At 32.8% G+C, this 20,748-nt stretch overlaps 2 protein-coding genes across 3 annotated transcripts; one reads left to right on the top strand and one right to left on the bottom strand.

Moving 5' to 3' along the window:
• The first annotated feature begins 6,652 nt into the window (after positions 1-6,652).
• Positions 6,653-11,354, top strand: LOC114179267 (5-methyltetrahydropteroyltriglutamate--homocysteine methyltransferase). 2 transcript variants are annotated; one of them, XM_028065572.1, is made up of 12 exons: positions 6,653-6,823; positions 7,720-8,073; positions 8,176-8,263; positions 8,394-8,521; positions 8,606-8,997; positions 9,091-9,254; positions 9,423-9,503; positions 9,591-9,757; positions 9,843-9,948; positions 10,095-10,345; positions 10,442-10,643; positions 10,740-11,354. In XM_028065572.1, the coding sequence occupies exons 2-12, from the start codon at positions 7,724-7,726 to the stop codon at positions 11,100-11,102; spliced, it is 2,292 nt and encodes a 763-aa protein (XP_027921373.1). In that variant the 5' UTR covers positions 6,653-6,823; positions 7,720-7,723; the 3' UTR covers positions 11,103-11,354. The 2 variants fall into 2 exon arrangements, with proteins under 2 accessions (XP_027921373.1, XP_027921455.1); XM_028065654.1 differs by having other exon boundaries at positions 6,765-6,969.
• A 2,246-nt stretch (positions 11,355-13,600) lies between these two features.
• LOC114163143 (nucleolar MIF4G domain-containing protein 1) lies at positions 13,601-18,665 on the bottom strand. The gene is made up of 13 exons (XM_028047265.1): positions 18,506-18,665; positions 18,301-18,395; positions 17,388-18,207; positions 17,233-17,300; positions 16,632-16,714; positions 15,955-16,054; positions 15,712-15,797; positions 15,543-15,625; positions 15,161-15,288; positions 14,966-15,067; positions 14,423-14,716; positions 14,210-14,332; positions 13,601-14,075 (listed from the first exon to the last, which is right to left on the bottom strand). The coding sequence occupies exons 1-13, from the start codon at positions 18,507-18,509 to the stop codon at positions 13,692-13,694; spliced, it is 2,370 nt and encodes a 789-aa protein (XP_027903066.1). The 5' UTR covers positions 18,510-18,665; the 3' UTR covers positions 13,601-13,691.
• Between the last annotated feature and the right edge of the window lie 2,083 nt (positions 18,666-20,748).

The following is a 20,748-nucleotide window of genomic DNA, read 5'->3' as shown; positions in this document are numbered from 1 at the left end:
CATAATAACTTGGTGAAGATATTGCACAATGTCTTGATGATTGATGAAGACTTGACAAAGTAATACACACTTGAAGAAGTTGTGTGTTAATCAATCTTTAAGCGTCCATAATCTGGCTAATTCGTTAGGATCTTAAAGCTTGAAGATCGAAGATCGAAGCTCGTGAAAATAATGTCTCATCTTCAAATTAGAATTTTGATTATTTCAATAATACAACATTTAATATATTATCATTACATACCATCAAATTTATTATAATTCAAAATATTATCTCTTATCAAACAATTATTTATTTCTCAAATAATAAGACAAAAAAAAGTTCAAAACACATCAAATCAATATAAATTTAAGAAAATACCATCATATTAATAAAAATAAAAATATTCGACATATGATGAACCAAGTTAAAAAATTACATTTCTCGACTAATAGAAACTAGTGAAATTTTCTTTCTCAGGTTCAATGTATTTGTACTAATCTATCGATTGCCTTTCTTTTTATTGGTAAGGAGGAAATTGAATTAGAGGAAAATATAAATAAATATTACGTATAATAAGTTATTTTATTTTATTTAGGCTAAAATATCTTTTTTGTCCTCATTTTCGTAGTGTTTGTTGCAGATAGTCCTCATTTTGACAGAATATTTAAAATGGTCCTCATTTTTACTGAATGTTTAAAATGGTTCTCATTTTCGCAATTCGTGTTTTATTTAGTCTTTTTCTGTGACGCCGTTTAAATCAGTAACGGAGCACTGTACAGGTGGCACTATTTGTATTACGTTGCATTGGGATGTGTTACGTGTACTTGTACAAATGGCTAATTAATGTTAACTTTTTAATTTGGGGGAAATTTTGCAATTAGGGCTTAAGTTGGATTGCAGTCGCGCTGTTCATCGTTGGAGGCGATTTCTTCATATTCGTCTTTCTTGAGCTCGGATTTGCAGAGGAAGCAGCTAATACTTGCCATTTCATCGTTGGATTGCAATCGCGCTCTTTATTTCAATTTTCCAGTTAATCATCATCAACAAGGTAAGTGGGTTTAGAGTTTTCTAGATTGTGTTTGCTCGTGGGTTAGGGTTTCGTAATTCTATTTTGGGGTTTGTTTGTGTTTGGATTGTTGTGATGTTCTGCATGGTTTATAAATTACCACACCTGTACAGTACACGTAACACACTCCGATGCAACATAATACAAACAGTGCCACATGTACAATGCTCTGTTACTGATTTAAATGACGTCACAGAAAAGGACCAAATAAAATATGAATTGCGAAAATGAGGACCATTTTAAACATTCGGTAAAAATGAGGACCATTTTAAACATTCTGTCAAAATGAGGATCATTCACAACAAACACTACAAAAATGAGGACGAAAAAGTTATTTAAGCCTTTATTATTTTGAAAAAGACTAAGAAAACTCAACATTATTTAAATATGAATTCTATTCATAAAATAAAATAATATTTAAAAAAAATCTTTAAAATATAATATTTATCACATGTCAAAACAGAATTTTGTAAGATAATCCGATCAAGTACAAATTCAAGCTGAACTAGATTGAAAAATTGAAAATATTTTAGATTATAAATAAAAATAGATTGGACTCATTAAACCCATAAAGAAGAAATGATGGTTTGTAACTCACTTATTTTTTAAAAAATTAATTTTTTATCTTTAAACAAAAGACATATAATTTTATTGTATTTATTTATATTTTTGAGATCTTTTAAATTTCAATATCTGAAAAAGGAGAAAATTATTTTCTTTCTATAAATTTGAATATTTGAAAGTAATTAAAAATTATTTTTTTACTTTTATACGAGTTAATGAATTAAACTACTTAATCCTTCCATTCGTGATAAGTTAAAATTAATTGTAAAATTTGTGACTTAGTGACCAATAAATTTGATACCCAATTAACTTACTTTGAGATTATAGTATTTATGAATATTTTTATTATATAATTCAATATTTTCATTTGTAGTCGTACTTTCAACTTTACCGGGAATATAAGAAAAGCTGTGAAGTATTAATTATGAGATTTTATTGGTGTAATGACACTTATATTGCTTTTGTAATTACACCAACCCTCGCACGTACATGACAAAAAAAAAGGCACATTAATAAAATAATGAAAAAAAAAAAAACCTTACTCACCTACCTAGTGTTGAAGCCGCGATTTTTACACCAAACGCAGGGCAATCTGGGTATTCCATCTAAAGTTGGCCAACTAAATAATAATTACCATGATTTTTAAAATTCAGTCTTAAAATAAATCGTGCAAAGAGGTTCTAATTGTGGGGCTCACCACCAATTCCCCACCAACCCCCTTCCTCTCCCACTCACTTCCCAAATACTCATTCCTATATTAATTAATTTACACAACTCAATTAATCAATAATCAAACATTTCTTTTCATTTTCACATGTCTTGTATTAATTACTATAATAGTCATAATAAAGTTGCTAAAACATGAATACTCATAAAATATAGTGATAAAAAACATGTAGAGATGAAATAAAAATGTTTGATTATTGTGCATGATTTTGTTGTGGAGAGAGTGAGGAAAGTGGTGGTTAATGAAGGTGTGGAAGAGGAGTGATAGGTAAAGGAAAATGAAGTGTTGTGGAATGAGTATGACCACACTTGTCACTCACATGTGGGTAGCGGATGAAGTAAGAAAGAAAAAGTGCATGCGTTATGGTTGTCTTGTGTAACAAATGAATGACAAAAATACACACCAAACCAAATCCTTTTCTTTTAAATAAATGTCAGCCACCAGTATTATTCTGTTGCTAATCAACAATATAGTGTTCAATTGTAATGAATCAAAATGTCCACAAGAATTCAACTCAATTCAACCTTTGGCTCGAGACAACTTGATTTGACATAAATCTTAAGTCGACTGGATTTGATCTAGACAAGGACTAGCTTAGTTCAACTCGATTCAAGTTGGGCGAGTCCGACTTGTCTTTCAACCACTTGAATTAATACTATTAATTATTTTATCTCTTCACATTAATTGACTTAGGATTTCCTCCCTCACATTTATTAAATAAATATTTATTTATTCATTTAATTTTCCCTTGACCTTACATCAATTTATGGTGACTTGGCACGACCTTTGTCGTAGACCGACTTGACTGAACCTTTGGTCCGGCCCAAGTCTACTCGACATTAGGTTCTACCAACTTGGCTTGACCTTAGATCCGCTCAACTCAACTCAACCTTTGACCCAACCTGACTCGAGTGAACTTTTAACCCATTTGGGTCGACCTCAGCGCAACTTAATTTTGAATTTTTATAAATAAAAAATTTATCCAATCTACATCCAATGCAAATCAAATTAAATAGATCATATTTAAAATCCAAAGATATAAATTTAAATTTAAACATAATACATTTTTGTAAACTTAAAATAATATGAATTTAAACAATTCTAAATTTAATTTAAAAAATGTATACTTTAGAGTAAAGATGTAATAATAGATGTTTCAGACAAAAAGAGGGTTGAAGTTGTTTGTTAGATGGTAAAGGAGTAGAGTTGGTGAAGAGGCTTGAGAAAACTAAGCTTATGATAAAGTTATAAGGAGTTTCATTAAAGTTATGAGTTGTGCTCTAAGTAAGTGTGATGAATTTAAAAGAGTGAAATCAATGAAATGGAATGAGAACAATTTTGAATTGTATGATTTTTTGGGCATGTATTGGTCAGAAGTCATCTTATACTCTGCTAGGTTTACAAACTCACATAGAGTGTCGTAGTCTAGGTGGTGAAAGTTGAAGGATATTCTTATGGCGAGATCAAGGGTAAGACCCTTTGTCTAGCAATGCCATAAGTTAACTTACCTTGTCCAGATGAATTTTATCGGTTTGTTAGGTCAGGTGGAGCCAGAGGCTTTATTACAATCCATTAAGAGGTTTTATGATAGGTGTAAGGCTTCTTATGTCCAAGTCAATGCATAAATCTGGATAATCGAGTCTAACTTATGTTTGTATGTGTTGATGAGATTGCCTTGTGATTTTGGAAATGATGAATCGCTAACTTGAGTGTGATATCTTATTGTGTGGACATTTTATGTATGAAGTTAGATTATGTATGTTTAAAGTTATCTTTAGCTTACCCTCACTTTGTTTGGGCATATCTTCTTTTGCGATGATCACCATTAATTGGTATGAGTAGGAGATGATGCTGGAGTGGATGTACTGCAAGATGTAGTAGAACCTCACATTTTGAATAATAGGATATCAAATCTTTCTTTTGTTCATGTATGATTATTTCTTATAAGATAATTGCGTATACTGTATGTTCAAAATTATGTTAACTTTTTTATATTATAAAACATTTAATGTCTCACTTTAGTGGTTTTATTCAATTCAAATGGAATGTTACATTTTATTGAAATATATATATATATATATATATATATATATATATATATATTTATTAGGTTTGAAAACTTAAAGATTTGTATATGAATTATACAAGTATCGTAGTGAATGTATATTTTATAGTATATATCTACATTTTCTTTACTAGTATAACCATATTAAAGGAATGTTACATTACACTTCACTTAAATATAGAACTAGCTCACATTTCATGTGTAATGGGTATAACTCTAAAATTTGACACACAGGATTACATTTATTTATTTTAAAAAATCAAATTAATAACATTCAAAATACTAAGACAAAGTCTTAAAAAATCATAAATAGAATAAAAAACTATTAAACTCAAATTTAATTAAGTTATCAAATTACTTGACATGCTTATATTACTACATAAAAAGACATTCTTACTAATAATTTTCATTTAAGTTATTAAGAAAATCATATAATTTATATTATATATTGTGAAAGCTATTATTCACCCAAAATCTATATAAATTTTGTGATATAATTTTTAGTATAATTTTAAATGGGTTCACCTATTAAACCATGTGTAGTATATATAGTTATTAATGAATTTAATAGAAAGAGATAGATTTATATCTAACTGAAAATTATTTAAAGTAACTACAAAAATAACTTTATTTTAAAAATAATCATTTTATATAATTTTATAAAATAATAATTTTAATAAACATGTATATAAGGAGAGAGGGATAGAAATAAAAATGCATATACAAGTAATAAAGAAGGAATGTTTATATAGATAACACTTAAACTTTATGTGTGTGGATTGGGGAGAAAACTTTTCATGGTTTCCAAATTTATATACTATAGATAAATAAATTAGAAGTGCTTTTGGACAATTGTGATAAATATCCCTTAGAGAACACACCACCAATCCCACAAATATAAATAAGATTGCATAAGATGCAATAAAATAATATTTTAGAAAATGTTTAGTTTAATTATATCTCAAGGATTTTTTGATGCACATTCAACTTCATAGTTTTTGTAGAAAATGATTATTACATGAAAAAGTAAACCTTACAAAATCACAAAACTAATCGTGCCGACGTTGATGGGTGAAGAAAGAAAGATAAAAGAAAAAGGAACAATGATAGAAATAGTTTCATATTTTAGCTTGCATGCCAGAGTAATGTGACTTTTTCTTTTAATAAAGTACCCAGCATATTCCCTGTGTATTTAATTTGAACTATTTTGTAAATCTTGTAAAAAAAAGCTATTTTTAGATCAACTTACCAAGAAAATTAATTGTACCCAAAAATTAAAAACTTTCTAAATCAACTTATACTGATTAAGAAATGATTATTTGCTTATTTTTTTCTTATAAAGTTTGAATTTGACTTTTATTTCGAGATAATTTGTTGATACAAAATATATAATTTTATAATATAACCCAGTTGAAATTAATGTTTTTTTTTTCTAACACGAATTGTTTAAATAGTAAGGAGTCTAATTCCTTTAAACCAGATTTTGAATAGTGAATAAAAAAAAAGTTGATTATTCAGAACAATTGACCTTAGTGTAACCATGGATACAATAGTCTAATTTTACAAGATTTTTGAAATAAAATTTGATTTGACATTAATAGTTGATTTAACTACAATTTTACAATTTTATTAATTAGATATTTATATATGATAAGAGGTAGAGTTTTCTTAGGCACTCATTATTAAGATTAATTGGAATTTATTGAAAACTATTATTTGAGTTTCACTCCAAAAAGCCAGATTACCTAACCAGAAATGTTTAATTTAATTGTCATCAATAAATCCATCTTAAGTTTATATATACTTCAAAAAATCATTATCTTATTTATGTTTTATAATGTCTGTCAATAATACGATCCTTGATTAATATTAATTAATAGTATCATTTTTTATTTTTAAATAATAACATTTGAGATGTAAAATTACCAGGTAGGTTTACAGTGAGACGTAATCATGGTTTAAAATTTTCAACCAATTCTGCTTAATAAAAAATGTTGGGAAAGTGCGTTTGTGGCTTTTATGGCAAGTTCACAAGACTGCACAGTTTTGTAAATTGTGCATCTCTCACGTTTTCACTGGTTGCTAATAGCCACAAACGCGCTTAGATATAAAATGATTTCTCACCCACAAATTCTTCACCATTCAGCATGTAACAAACACAGCACAGAAAGAAAATAAAAAATAATATATTATCTTTCAAAATTAATTTTGTTAATTGATAATTAATAATAAAATTAATTAATAAGAAGAGCGAAGAAAATGTGAATAGAAAAGATAGAGACTCAGATCTGGCTTGAAATCCCTATAAATAAACCCGTAAACCATTGCTTATACCTCGCACTCTGTTCTCGGCTTCAACTTGCTCCATAGAAGCTAAGAAGAAGCCACAGAGAGAACTGGTCTCCTACACTCACTCTCAAGGTACGAGACTCTCTCCCTCTTAAGCCATGCTATGCCATGCCTTCTTATCACACTCTCTGACTCGATTCCCGTGTGCTGTTACTCTGTTCTCTTCTATCAACCACTTCAATTTTGCTTCCTAATTCTCCTCAGATCTGGACATAAACGTAATGCTCTGTTTCATCCAATGTTTGTGCCAGTCCTAGATCTGCCGATATTTCTTCCCCTAATGCCTAGATCTACTGGATCTGAATCCGTTTTGCTATGATTTCTCTCTTTTGTTGTCATTCTGTCCAAATCTGCTACTTCATTGTATGGAACCGTTGTTGTTATACTAAATCGTGAGGTGTTTTCATGCTAGTGTGAACTTCTCTTAAGTTGTCAAACTCATATGTGTGGATGATGTCTATAGGGGATGAGAATATTGCTTTATAGTCGTCCATGATACTGTCTTATTGTCAGCTTGTTATGATCTACGAGTGTTGTTGTATGTGTCATTATGGAAATGCTTGTTATGATCTACGAGTGTTGTTGCATGTTGCATGTGTCATTACGGAAAATGCTATAACGCCACACACATATATACACACATACACTATCCATTGTCTTCTGTTATTGACCGAAATTTAGTGTAAATCATAAAATTCTGTTTGTTTTGTTTCTCATATATGAGTTTTGCTTATAATTTTGTGTTTTTCGGCAAATTTTAAGTAAGAACTTTTAATGAAGAGTTTTATAGGCAGTGTGGCTCTGGCACTAGATATGAGAAATTATAGCTATGATCTATGAATATTGCAAAATGTGTTATTATGAATATTAGTGCAATGATCTTTGAGTATTGTTGCACGCTTATGGTATTGTCGGTTTTGGAGTGGGTAGAAGTAAGAGCTGATTTGGGTTTTGATCTGTTCTGACAGAACAATGGCATCTCATATCGTCGGATACCCCCGCATGGGTCCCAAGAGGGAGCTCAAGTTCGCTCTCGAATCTTTCTGGGATGGCAAGAGCAGCGCCGAGGATTTGCAGAAGGTAGCTGTTGATCTCAGGGCATCCATCTGGAAGCAGATGGCTTCTGCTGGGATCAAGTATATCCCCAGCAACACTTTCTCTTACTATGATCAGGTGCTTGATGCCACCGCCACCCTCGGTGCCGTCCCACAAAGGTATGGCTGGACCGGTGGTGAGATTGGTTTTGACACCTACTTCTCCATGGCCAGAGGTAATGCTACCGTGCCTGCTATGGAGATGACCAAGTGGTTTGACACCAACTAGTAAGTGATGATGCCTCCTGATGCCCACTGAAATTGCGACTGTTGTGTTATTATGTTGTGTTGTAATGATCTGATTACTGAACTGTTGTGGTTTTGATCCAGCCACTTTATTGTCCCTGAATTGGGACCTGATGTGAACTTCACCTATTCTTCTCACAAGGCTGTTGAGGAATACAAGGAGGCCAAGGCGGTATGTGTTAAAATATAAGGCCATTTGCGTTATCTATCATAGAGAAGCATTGTCTTTTATGAGATGTTATTTAGATCAGGGTGAAATGTGTGAAATGACTATTATCATCGAATATTTGTTTGTCTTTCAGCTTGGAGTTGATACCATTCCTGTCCTCGTTGGCCCAGTCACATACTTGTTGCTCTCTAAGCCTGCCAAGGGTGTGGAGAAATCCTTTAATCTCCTTTCTCTCCTTCCCAAAGTTCTTGCTGTCTACAAGTAAGTCTTAATTTGTCGGGTGTTATTATTTTCTGTGTATATTCATGCTATTTGTCTAACTTGCTTACATGACTAATAAAACAGGGATGTTATTGCTGACCTTAAGGCAGCTGGTGCTTCATGGATTCAATTTGATGAGCCTACCCTTGTCTTGGACCTTGAGTCTCACAAATTGCAAGCATTTACTGATGCATATGCAGAACTTGCACCTGCTTTGTCTGGTTTGAATGTTCTTATTGCGACCTACTTTGCTGACGTCCCAGCTGAGGCATACAAGGTTCTCACATCCCTGAACGGCGTCACTGCATATGGATTTGATTTAGTCCGTGGAACCAAGACTCTTGATTTGATCAAGGGTGGATTTCCAAGTGGAAAATACCTCTTTGCTGGAGTGGTTGATGGAAGGAACATCTGGGCCAATGACCTTGCTTCTTCTCTCGCTACATTACAGGGTCTTGAAGGCGTTGTGGGCAAAGGTATATATTGGGCATGCATTTCACTGTGAATTTTGAGACGCTTTTACGGTCAATATAGTTGTTTGATATATCTATTGTTTAAACTGTATGCAGATAAGCTTGTTGTGTCTACTTCCTCTTCCCTTCTTCACACTGCTGTTGATCTTGTTAATGAGACCAAGTTGGATGATGAGATCAAGTCATGGCTAGCTTTTGCTGCCCAAAAAATTGTTGAAGTTAACGCATTGGCTAAGGCCTTGTCTGGCAACAAGGATGAGGTAATATTACATGCATTAGAATTACTTAAGAAAATTCTGTGTAATGTGGCGTGCCAGTGGTAGGCCAAATATCTAGCATTCGTCATGATTAATTTTGGAACCACGACAATAAATATTGTTTCATCACACAATTCACTAATATCAAATATCTCATGGTTTCATTTTCAGGCTTTCTTCTCTGCTAATGCTGCAGCTCAGGCTTCAAGAAAGTCCTCTCCAAGAGTGACTAATGAGGCTGTTCAGAAGGCTGTGAGTGATTGTACTCTTTATTAATATGGATATGTTGTAAGATGTATTCTGCTGTTACTCATGGCTTCTAATTTTCTTTCCTCTCAGGCTGCTGCATTGAAGGGTTCAGATCATCGCCGTGCAACAAATGTCAGTGCCAGACTGGATGCTCAACAAAAGAAGCTTAACCTTCCAATCCTTCCAACCACCACCATTGGATCCTTCCCTCAGACTGTAGAGCTGAGGAGGGTACGCCGTGAGTTCAAGGCTAACAAGTGAGATGCTGAGACTGCTGATCTTTGCCTTGTTTTCATTTATAATGTGCCTTTCTTTTATTGACCATCATGCTGTTTTCTTCAGGATCTCCGAGGAAGAATATGTTAAGTCAATCAAGGAGGAAATTCACAAAGTTGTTCAACTTCAAGAAGAGCTTGATATTGATGTTTTGGTTCATGGAGAACCAGAGGTCAGCTCTCGTCTCATAATGTCTATATATTAGACTTGAATGTTTCGATATATCCAGCACCACTTTTTGGTGTTGAGCAACCACTCTTGCTAGATTTTCTTTAATTATTGTCACCTCCAACTAATTGTGAAAGCCATTCATTGCAGAGGAATGATATGGTTGAGTACTTCGGCGAGCAGTTGTCAGGGTTTGCCTTCACTGTTAATGGGTGGGTGCAATCCTATGGATCTCGTTGCGTGAAGCCACCAATCATCTATGGTGATGTGAGCCGCCCAAAGCCAATGACTGTCTTCTGGTCATCTGTAGCTCAGAGCTTTACCAAACGCCCAATGAAGGGAATGCTTACCGGCCCTGTTACCATTCTCAACTGGTCCTTTGTTAGAAACGATCAACCTAGGTATGTATAAAGTCCATACCCTTGTAATATGAGTAGCGAGGCGACAATATTCACCAAATTGTTGTTTCTAATTATAGTTTGTGAATCCATCTGCAGATCTGAAACCACCTATCAGATTGCTTTGGCCATCAAGGACGAAGTAGAAGACCTCGAAAAGGCTGGCATTACTGTCATCCAAATCGATGAAGCTGCTTTGAGAGAGGGTCTGCCACTGAGGAAATCGGAGCAAGCTGATTACTTGGACTGGGCCGTTCATTCCTTCAGAATCACCAATGTTGGCGTCCAGGATACCACTCAGGTACTTTTGGATCACCACAAGTCGTCACCCTGGGTTATTATCATTATTTTTCATCCTATTTTGCATCATGTAATAATCAACTTTTCTTATTGACAGATCCACACTCACATGTGCTACTCCAACTTCAACGACATCATCCACTCCATCATTAACATGGATGCCGACGTTATCACCATTGAGAACTCTCGTTCAGATGAGAAGCTCCTCTCAGTGTTCCGTGAAGGTGTGAAGTATGGTGCTGGAATTGGCCCTGGTGTGTACGACATCCACTCCCCAAGAATACCACCAACTGAGGAAATTGCTGACAGAATCAACAAGATGCTTGCAGTGCTGGAGAAGAACATCTTGTGGGTGAACCCCGACTGTGGGCTCAAGACCCGTAAGTACACAGAGGTGAAACCAGCCCTCACAAACATGGTTGCTGCAGCAAAACTCATCCGCAACGAGCTTGCCAAGTGAATGGTATAAGAAAGTAGAATCTCACAAGTCATTGGTTCTGCTTCATATACACCACCAAAGAGAAATTTTCTATATTGGTTGCTTCAATAACTGTGTGTGGAATATTTTAGATGTTTTAGCATATGCTCTATGAGCAATTGATTCTCCCCCTTCCCGTTTCCCTAATATCTGTTGTATTTCTGCGGCTCTGCCGCAATCCTATCGATATGGAATTTTACCAGTTTTGTGCAAATAACATCCAGTATTTCAAAATGCGGCTTTCTAACTGGTTGGATAAAACCTTTTGAACCTTATCGGAGTTTTTTTCTATCTTAAAAGGAAAACTCAAAAATATGTTTTTCAAAATAAGATATAGTTCAAAATTGAAACCTAGATGTGCTATGTATTTCACTGTTGGAACAGTGTTCTCGGCAAGTAAAAACCAATCAATGTCAGGTCATGATTCTGCAACTGAGGGCATTTTACCAAGGCATAGTCGTTACATGGAAGGGGAAAAAAGCAGCAATTTTGGTGCTAAGAAAAAATAAAGTGATAAAATAAAGATAAATTGGAAAGGAAGTATGAAATGTGTTATTTTGTTTTGTTCCGATTACAATTGACTAACAATGTTTCGATATGGTGTAGATATAAAGAGTATCAGGTATTCCCCTTGGACCAAGACAACAATATTGAGCACAAGTTGGAGTTCTTACAACTTCTGTTGATTTGCTCCTTAAATTACCTTAACACATTCGATCTCGGAAATCTTGTTAGCCTTGCCTTTACAGCATTAGGCAATGATCTGAAGGCTAACAAGCTTTTCGAGTACGAGTGTCTTAAAGTAGCGTGATTCACTATCATGTATCATGTATGTTATGTTACATCGTGCTCGATGTTACAAGAGTTGCTAATACAGTTCTTTTTCCGATTTCAATTACTTGGGTTAAATCTCGTTTCCATATTTAATTGATTATTTTCTTCTGATATTCCTGGTACTTTAAATTGTAGTTTTCAATTTGTATAAGTTAGACTTGATTCTTTAATGTGTGTTTCAATAATAGAAAATAACATGATATGAATCTCCATTTTGTAAGTTTGAACACTAAAAAATTTAAAGTAAATTCTGAAGGGCTATAAATTAAAAAAAAGAAGGTAAACATGTTAAACTAAAAGTTATAATGTATACAACATTCATCACACACTCACGGACATTAGTCACGTATAATAAACTGTTTGTCAAATTACTTTACAACAAGTACTAATTAATATTTAATATTCTGATTTAGAATAAGAAATATAATTGTTTAATAAATGATAATGAGTTCATCCTAAAATATATGTTTCTTTTAATGAAATAATATATAATAGATGCTCGTTAAACAAAAAGTTCTTCATAATATTCATTAAAGTAACAAAATATAATTAAGAAATAACCAGCTTATACAACATAAACATACATCTTACTTTCTTATAACTAAATTTATTCCATTTTCCTCTTATTTTTATTTACCTTTTCGTCCGATTACATATCACATCTATCACTTTCAAATAAACATTATATGTAAGGGCATGAAAAGGGTTATTTTGAAGGACCAACAATGATGCGAAAGTCTTCATTTAATGTTAGTTTTACAATCATGATAATCATTGTGACGACTATATCAACAGATAAATTTTACAATTGTGAGAGCAAGAAATGACAATATAAACAAAACCAATTGCTATAAAAGATGAAACTAGCTACGATGCTAACTGTGATGATGTTAAGCCGTAAGACAAATTTAAATAAAAGATTGATATAAGACAATAGATTTATACATTTTCTTCTTTATATATTGTTTAATTTTTTTATCTTTATTTGATATAAGAACTAATTTTATTGATTTTTTTATATATATTATTTATCTTTTAACTTTTTTCTTTCTAGTTAATAATTAATGTGAAATTTACATTTACACTTTCGTAAGTGTAATAACATAGATGAATTGAATGGCTTGGTTCTTATAATTTAAAATTAACAATCCAAAGGTTTTTATTTTTAAAATGGAACCAAATCTGATTTGAAGTTGAATTAAAAAATTAATTGAACTCTTTTAATTCAATATTATTTCAAATTTAAAACATAAAAACAAACTAGGTGAAATATTTCTTTAATAGAAATATATTTCACACAATTATATAAATTATTTGTATAATATTTTGTTTTTTATTTCTCTTACATTATTTATTACATGTAAAAATAGAAATTCATGTATGTTGTACTTCATCGTTATTTTTTATCACATTCTTTTACACTGCCATGAGATGTCCTTGCCAAATAGTTATCATTAGTATTCCTTAATTATCTTGCAGAATTAAGAACATCTGAACATTTCAAGTCTTAAAAGTTTACAAATCCTAAGCCTCAGTTTCAAGCTTTGGTACTTTGCACTAAAGTATACTGGGCAAGCTTTAGCATGCTCTGCACTTCTCATTCAAAAATACTTTACAACAACTAATGAAGGCAATGACAGTAAAAATTTTCAAAATCATCCTCTAAAATAACAGTTCCTCTTTACCAAAAAAGCATAAAGTTAAGCTACAAAATTGGGTAGAATCCAAATTTTACTTTCACCTCAAAACTCCTTCCACATTATTAAGGGCTTTTTTTGCTAACTTGAACTTTTGAGTTAGATCTCTATTGGTTTTCACAACGTACTCCTTTATGAAAAATTCAAGGCCTTGCCTAAGACTTTCAAGGTCAGGAATCACTGCTGCACGTGTGAATATGTTCCATACCAAGTTTTCCGGATACTCCAAAATGGCCTCAAACAGAATGCGGAAATGCATGACCCTTCTTGGTGTCAACAAGGTGATATCATTCAGATCCACAGTCTTCAAAACATTAAGGGAGAGAGTGAAAGAGGCAACCATTTCAGCCACAAATTTTGCCAAGTGCATTGACCTCATAAGAGGCATTGACTCCAGCTCCTTAAGCTGATCCCACAGGCAAAACTGAAAAAACATGCATGGTAAAAGAATATGTCAACTCCTATTATGCACGGATACGATACATGTATCGGATATAACATATCTGATACACCGATATGTTTATTATGAAATAGATGCCAAATGGAGAAATTCAATACCTGTAGAGTGAACTTGTGATTTTTGTCATGCTCGCATAACTTGGAAGCCAGCACTGTATAATACTTGTTAAAAACTTTCTCTTGCAAACAACACTCCACAAGAACACGCATGACATCTCTGTCCTGTATATCATCACAAGAAGGAAAAGCCACACAAATTGAAATGACACATTACTAAGCTGAAAAATAAGGACAAAGGAAATAAAAGCTTACCTGTTTGCCTGGTAATTCCAATCTTAGAAGTTTCTCAAATGCATCAATATAGTCTTCCCCACTCATTATTATACAAAAGATTGCCCTTCTGGCATCTGTGTTCATCTTTTGAGCAGCAGCGAGCTGGAGCATTCTCTGGGTTTCAAGAACATCTTTGTCTATTCTGTTGGCAACTTCTTCAACATTAACTGTTGAAGATGCTGCATCTCCGGACAACCACCACTGGCCCTTCTTGTCAGGATCAAGAAGCTTGCTCCATTTAAGCCCTCTAATCAAAATGTCATCAACTCTTAACTGAAACAAAATTTTAATTTTCTCAGATGACCAAGTAAGCTATCCAGAAAAACAACAAAGGATTGTCTAAGCAGAGCACATCCTACATGTAGCTCAGCTTTCCTTTTATTCTTTATAGATTCAATTAAACAATGTGAAACAAAGGGTTTATTTTGTTTTGAAAAAAACAATGGAACATAACAGGTAATATTTGGGAAAAGAAACTTCAACGATAGACAATGCCACAAAACACAAATTAGAGATTGGGACCTTCTGTAACCACTTCTTAATCCGAGTGTGATGTGCAGAGTCCTCATTTGGTTTTCTTTTGTTATTCTTGATGTCACATATGATTTCAAGCATGAAGTCCATCTACAAGAATTACAAAGTAATCAGAGTTGAACTATTTGTAGAAAAAAAAAAGTAGTTTTCTTTTCTATTTATGATAAAAGAAAGCATGCTCACTCTTTTACTATTTTTCTTTTGACTGTCATCTCCAGAGGAAGCCTTCAACTTTTTTGATGTATCTTGAACGCTAAGAATGAAATCTTTCATGGCAGCTGGATCATCAACCCTTATTTTCATCCCACAACCTATTCAAACAAATACAATAAAAATAAGTCACAGATGGTTCACTCATTGATCTCTTAAAAGGGAAAAGTGCCCATATCACCAGAAATCATTTCAATATTGGTACGTGCTTTAAATGCTCAAGAATACAATGATCTAGCAGTCTGTTAGAGATGAGGATCACCAAGTAACTTCTATATAAACCTCTACCATTTACATACGTGGAAGCTCTAAGCACACACCAAAAACATGGAAGTAAAAATGATAGAACACTTACATTGTAACAACGCCAAAATGATAGAGACATCTGTCTCAGTTAAACGCTTGCTCAGCATGACCAGAAAGTCATATATCAAATCACTGAAAAGCATCACAAGATATATTTTAAGAAAAATGTGGTTAAAATAAGTTCATATCAAATGATTGACGCAATCCAGTTTACCCACCTAGAACAGACTCCAAATATGCATAAATAGGATAAAAGAAGAGTAAGATTCCGCAAGGAGAGATTGTCTTCTTTATTGTACTCATCCTGGCCAGAAAATATATGAAGATTATAACTTTTGTAATTTCTAAAACACTGAGCAAAAGAAGATCTGGAGAAGAAACAAAAACCGGAAAGGGAAACTAATAAAAAAAAATTACAAAATTGGTTTTTAAATTTTAATTTATTTGTTTGCAATTTATACCTCAAAACATTTAGCAAAGGAAGCCAAAAACTTTGCACTGAAGTCAACACCAACCAAACATGCCATCCCAGCAACAAATGCAGCAAAAGTAGCAGCATACCTTGATAAGAAAAAATGTCAGTTACAATGAACACGACAACATAGAATTGTTCGAAAGCTAGACACCACGAAAAATTACAGGAGTTGGGATTGCCATAGGGGAGAACACAGTATTTAGCGGAGGTTCAAGGAAGAAGAATCTAACATATCCAAATACCACACAATACTTTCTGAATCTCTATGCATTCTTTATAAAAATAACAATGCCTCAACCTCGACACCCAAGATTAATTATTCTAAACTAAAGAGACTCCTGCTCAAGTATTTTCAAACATGTTTTCCCTTCTCATCTGGACAAACAATATCCTTAGCCTCTTCCTTTTCCTGTGTCATTATTTTTGTATTTCTTCACATTTCCTGATTGGAGCATCTGAATATAAGGTTTTATCCTATCATTAAAGATTTAAACTAAATTTGATTGAATATCTTCATTTATTTTCTGACCTTCTCCTATAACCAAAATAGAGACGAAAAAATTGCTCTGAACGTAGAAAGCAAAAATAAAAAATAAAAAAATCACGGATTTAGCAACTGCATTGAGGGAGGTAAGAGTAAAATAGAAAGACAAAAATCCTTACTGTTGATTGCCACGAGGACCACCAGAACATGATGCCAAAACTTCCTCAGTCAAGATCTGTGAACCAATACTACGAGCAACAGTCTGCAAAATATTACATCATAGAAGTTAAGTAACTATCATAGCAGTTCCCATTAGTTAATATGATGCTATATGATTCAATTTAAAGCAACACTAGCGAAAAAGTAGTAGAACATATGATTTTACAATGATCACAAATTTTTGTGTGGGAGAAGATAACCAAGGTTTTTCAGAAATAAAAAAATGTGAAACAAAAGGTCTTGGCACTTTACTTCCAAACTAATTCAAACTTGAAATGGCAAACTAGGTCAAATTTCTTTTATAAGATTAATCATTTCATTGTTAGAAATGGGCACGTATGATACTAAAAGGCATCCTCTTTTAATTTAAAACATGTTAAATGCAAAAATTAATAGGAATAAAAAGGAAAAATAAACTTTTTTTAAGACTTCCCAGAATCATTTACATTCTCTTTCTTAACTCTTCTTTTACCTATTTTAAAACAAAATCATATGATGTTTGTTAAAAGAAATCAAACAAGCATTCATTTCAAGACTACTCTATGCCTATGAGTGACATACCTGAAAGATCAAGGACAATTCCCCAGTAACTGACTCAACATTAGATTCAGAAAGCCTGTTAAGAAGCCCTGAAGAAACAAGTTCAAGTAGAAATTAAAATACTCAATGATAAATAGACAGAAATGCAAAAGTCAAAACAAGCCCCACCTCCCTACCTCGCACACGTCTTCGTATTTGAGTATGCTCTTCAGGCTCATTGCCAGCACGAGCTCTCAAGTGAGGCGCAATATATTTCCCTTTGGCTTTCTTTTCCGGAAGTTCAGCAGGAGTGTTACCCAATTTCCCCTCCATTCCACAAGATTCCAAAGGCTTGGACATCCCAACAGCATCATCCTCTTCATTGTCTTCCTGCTGCTCAATTGATGATTTCCTTTTCTTGTGCTTCTTCCTTGAAGGCACACTGTCTGGAACATCATCCAATTCTACATCTTCACTAGAAGTTTGTACATGCTCTGATACATCATCCATTGCTTCCTGTTTCATTCTTTTCCTTGACAACTTGTCCTTCTTACTTGACAAGCTTTTCTTCAATCTATTCACAGGAAATTCATCAATACCAGGAACCTCCCCCTCTCCCATGAAATCAAAAGAAGAAGACATTCCTTCAAGTAATATGTTAAGCCCATCATCCATTCCCCTCAATTTTCCTTCCTTCACCTTTAGCTTCTTGGAAAGCTTCCTTTCCAGTTCTAGATCCTTTTCAGCAGCTATAGAAACATCCTGCATACCAAGCTCCAACATGCTCTTCCTGGAACCTTTGCTAGAACCCTTCTTCACTTTCCTCATTTTCTTTGCAACAGAACCACCCTTTTCTTCCTCTGCCACTACGTGTTCTTCATCTATCTCATGTTTCTTAGAGTAAGACTCTAACTTCCCAGCTTGTGTTTCCTTGACACTAGGACTAACTGATGTATCAGGTGTGTTTTTAGTTTCCATAGCTGAATTACTGCCATGTTTTTTCGTAGCTCTAGATTTCTATAAAACAACAGATTAAAAATAAAATTCGCATTGTTCTGGTAACAGAACAAGACATAAAACTAAAAATAAAACATGATACTATAGAATTACCCGATGAAGGAGCCAGGACTCGTGTTTTGATGCATTCTTTGCCAAGCGGGATTCTTTCCTTCGTTCTCGACGTGATTTCTCTGCGCTTTGTTTATCTGAGACGTAGTTTGTTCAAAAACACACACAAAAAAATTGAAGTTGCTAAGAATTGAATGGAAAAATGAAAAATTAAAATTTTTGAGAGGTTTTAAGGAATGATGGTTACCCATAGTTTGGTTCGGACGTGAAGTAGAGAAAGGGGTGTTTAGAAGAATGGTGGCGCAGTGGGCGTGTGGCGCCGGTGCGGACGGAGAACGGAGAACAATGACTCTGAGAGAAAGAGATGATTATGGGTGGGTTTGAAATTTGGGCAATAGGTCACTTCATTGGGCCTAGAATTGAAGGTCCAATATGAAATAAGGTTAGGGTGAGTTTCGTCTTTTTAATTTTCTAGATGCACCTTCAAAAGTCATCTTGCATTTTTTTTCTTTTTATATTTTCAAAATTTCTAACTAATATTATCTTTTTCTATTTTGATATTCTTGACCAAGATAACTAGCGTATTCATAAGCTATTCCGTATCTATATACGTATTTTTTAAATATACGTGATATTATAATAGGTGATGATAATGTATTGTTATTAAGTTAATATATAGCATAAAATAATATTTATTAAAAATAAAGTGAAGTATATAAAAAAAGATAAGAGAATAACTATTGATAAATAAAGAAAAATATGAGAGTAGAGATAAACGATTTTATACAAAAATTTGTAAAAATAACAGTCAATTTTCAAAAATTTTATAAATAACTATATTTTAAAAGATAAAATCAGTATTTTGAAATGTGGACACAAAAGAGAATTATCTTTATATATTGTTATAGATATTTTTTTTTTCAAAAAACTTATTCTATACCCACAATATCATATTTTTTAATCTTGTGTTCCATAATCCATTAAAAAGTAATTATAAAACATATAATATGAAACAAACAATGTCTTATAAAAGCTTTTGACGAATATAAATGTATTCCATAGTTACTTATTTATTTTTATTAATTAATATTATATTCCATAGTAATTATAAATGTATTCCATATTTTAATATTATGATTTATTTTTATTAATTAATTTTACGAATATAAATGTATTCCATAGTTACTTATTTATTTAACTAGTTTCTATTTTTTTACTTGTTTAAGAAATTGTTTAACTTTATGAAAAAAAATTTTAACAATTTTTAGTATTTTTTGAGATATCATTTTAAGTAATATTTTATATTTTATCTTTGTATATTTACTTACTTATTTTCTCCAAATATCTATTGAATTTTCTTTTTACTCTTTTCTCTTATAGCAGGATTTTATTATGTACTTTTTGGTTCTCGTCTTCCTTTCTTAAAATAATATTTTATTATTTTTTACTTTTTCTAACGTAAGATGAAGTTTTATTATTATTTTTTTCATTATGTTATTGATAATTATATATAGTAAGTTTATTTTATCATGTTAGATATTTTTAATTATACTGTTCCTGTATAGAACAAACAAACAAGATATGTCAGACACAAGTATTACCTTATCCTGGTTCGCCGTCTCCTCAGTAGGCTTCTTCGTAGCTGATATATATCGCTTATGAGTATCTCGAAGTGGTCGGTTTGGACCAGGGAGGGGTTACCTGCATAAGGGACTCCGAAACTCAAGTCAGCTAAATCTCTCAGAAAGTCAAATATGGTGATTAGGGAAGTAATGAATGCATACCTTTAATTCGTGGGGTCCATGCATATTTATAGATTATTAATTATGTCTGGCTAAGTCATGGGCTGGGCCCTTGCTTGGGCTGTAGGTGGGCCTGGGCTCTAGTCCAGGCCCTTAGTTCGATTATTGTGGACCTTGTGAATCTTATTGAAACGTTCTGTTTTTGCCAAGTCCTTGGTTGTTTTCGTGGAGTTATTGGCCTAGGCCGGTTACCCTTTAGCGGTTTAGGCTGCTATTGTTGTTTTGGTTTGTTTGATCAGTGTCGCTTCTTAGCGGTTTAGTCCGAGTACCCTAGCATTTATATGGTAATGGTTATTATTCGGCTAGGCCGACTAGGTGTGGTACACCAGTCCCCCAGTCTTTGTCGATATAGTTATGTCGGTAAAGGATGACAAGTGTTTATTGTTATTCGGCTAGGCCGACTAGGTGTGATACATTATTCTTTATTACATATAAAAATATTGATATTAACAAATGATACATTTAGTTTATTTATTGTTTTAAAAAAAATTTAATATATGCAAACATGACTTTATCACATTTTAGTCACTTTAAAAAATGTCAGTTTTAGATGCTTGACATTTTTTAATTATTTTTTTAGTTATCAGTAACTATTGTCAAAATATTATCAGAAAAGTTAAAAATAGTTGAAAAGTTTTGTGATAGAAAAATTATGTCTCAATTTGTGATAGGGGTGGCAATGCGGGCC

Source organism: Vigna unguiculata, chromosome 1 (assembly GCF_004118075.2).
Source record: "Vigna unguiculata cultivar IT97K-499-35 chromosome 1, ASM411807v1, whole genome shotgun sequence".
NCBI classification, from domain to species: Eukaryota; Viridiplantae; Streptophyta; class Magnoliopsida; order Fabales; family Fabaceae; genus Vigna; species Vigna unguiculata.
Note: the sequence above shows the minus strand (reverse complement) of the source record. Positions and strands in the feature narration are given on the sequence as shown.

What these genes read in the sequence shown, in the direction of transcription:
- LOC114163143 (XM_028047265.1), bottom strand. An exon ending in CATTTTGGCGTTGTTACAAT is followed by an intron (nt 15,289 to 15,542) that starts GTAAGTGTTCTA and finishes TTGTTTGAATAG; the next exon opens with GTTGTGGGATGAAAATAAGG. An exon ending in TTAAGAAGTGGTTACAGAAG is followed by an intron (nt 14,717 to 14,965) that starts GTCCCAATCTCT and finishes ATTTTGTTTCAG; the next exon opens with TTAAGAGTTGATGACATTTT.
- LOC114179267 (XM_028065572.1), top strand. Translation starts at nt 7,724, where the DNA reads ATGGCATCTCATATCGTCGGATACCCCCGCATGGGTCCCAAGAGGGAG. An exon ending in TGGTTCATGGAGAACCAGAG is followed by an intron (nt 9,949 to 10,094) that starts GTCAGCTCTCGT and finishes CATTCATTGCAG; the next exon opens with AGGAATGATATGGTTGAGTA. An exon ending in GTTAGAAACGATCAACCTAG is followed by an intron (nt 10,346 to 10,441) that starts GTATGTATAAAG and finishes ATCCATCTGCAG; the next exon opens with ATCTGAAACCACCTATCAGA.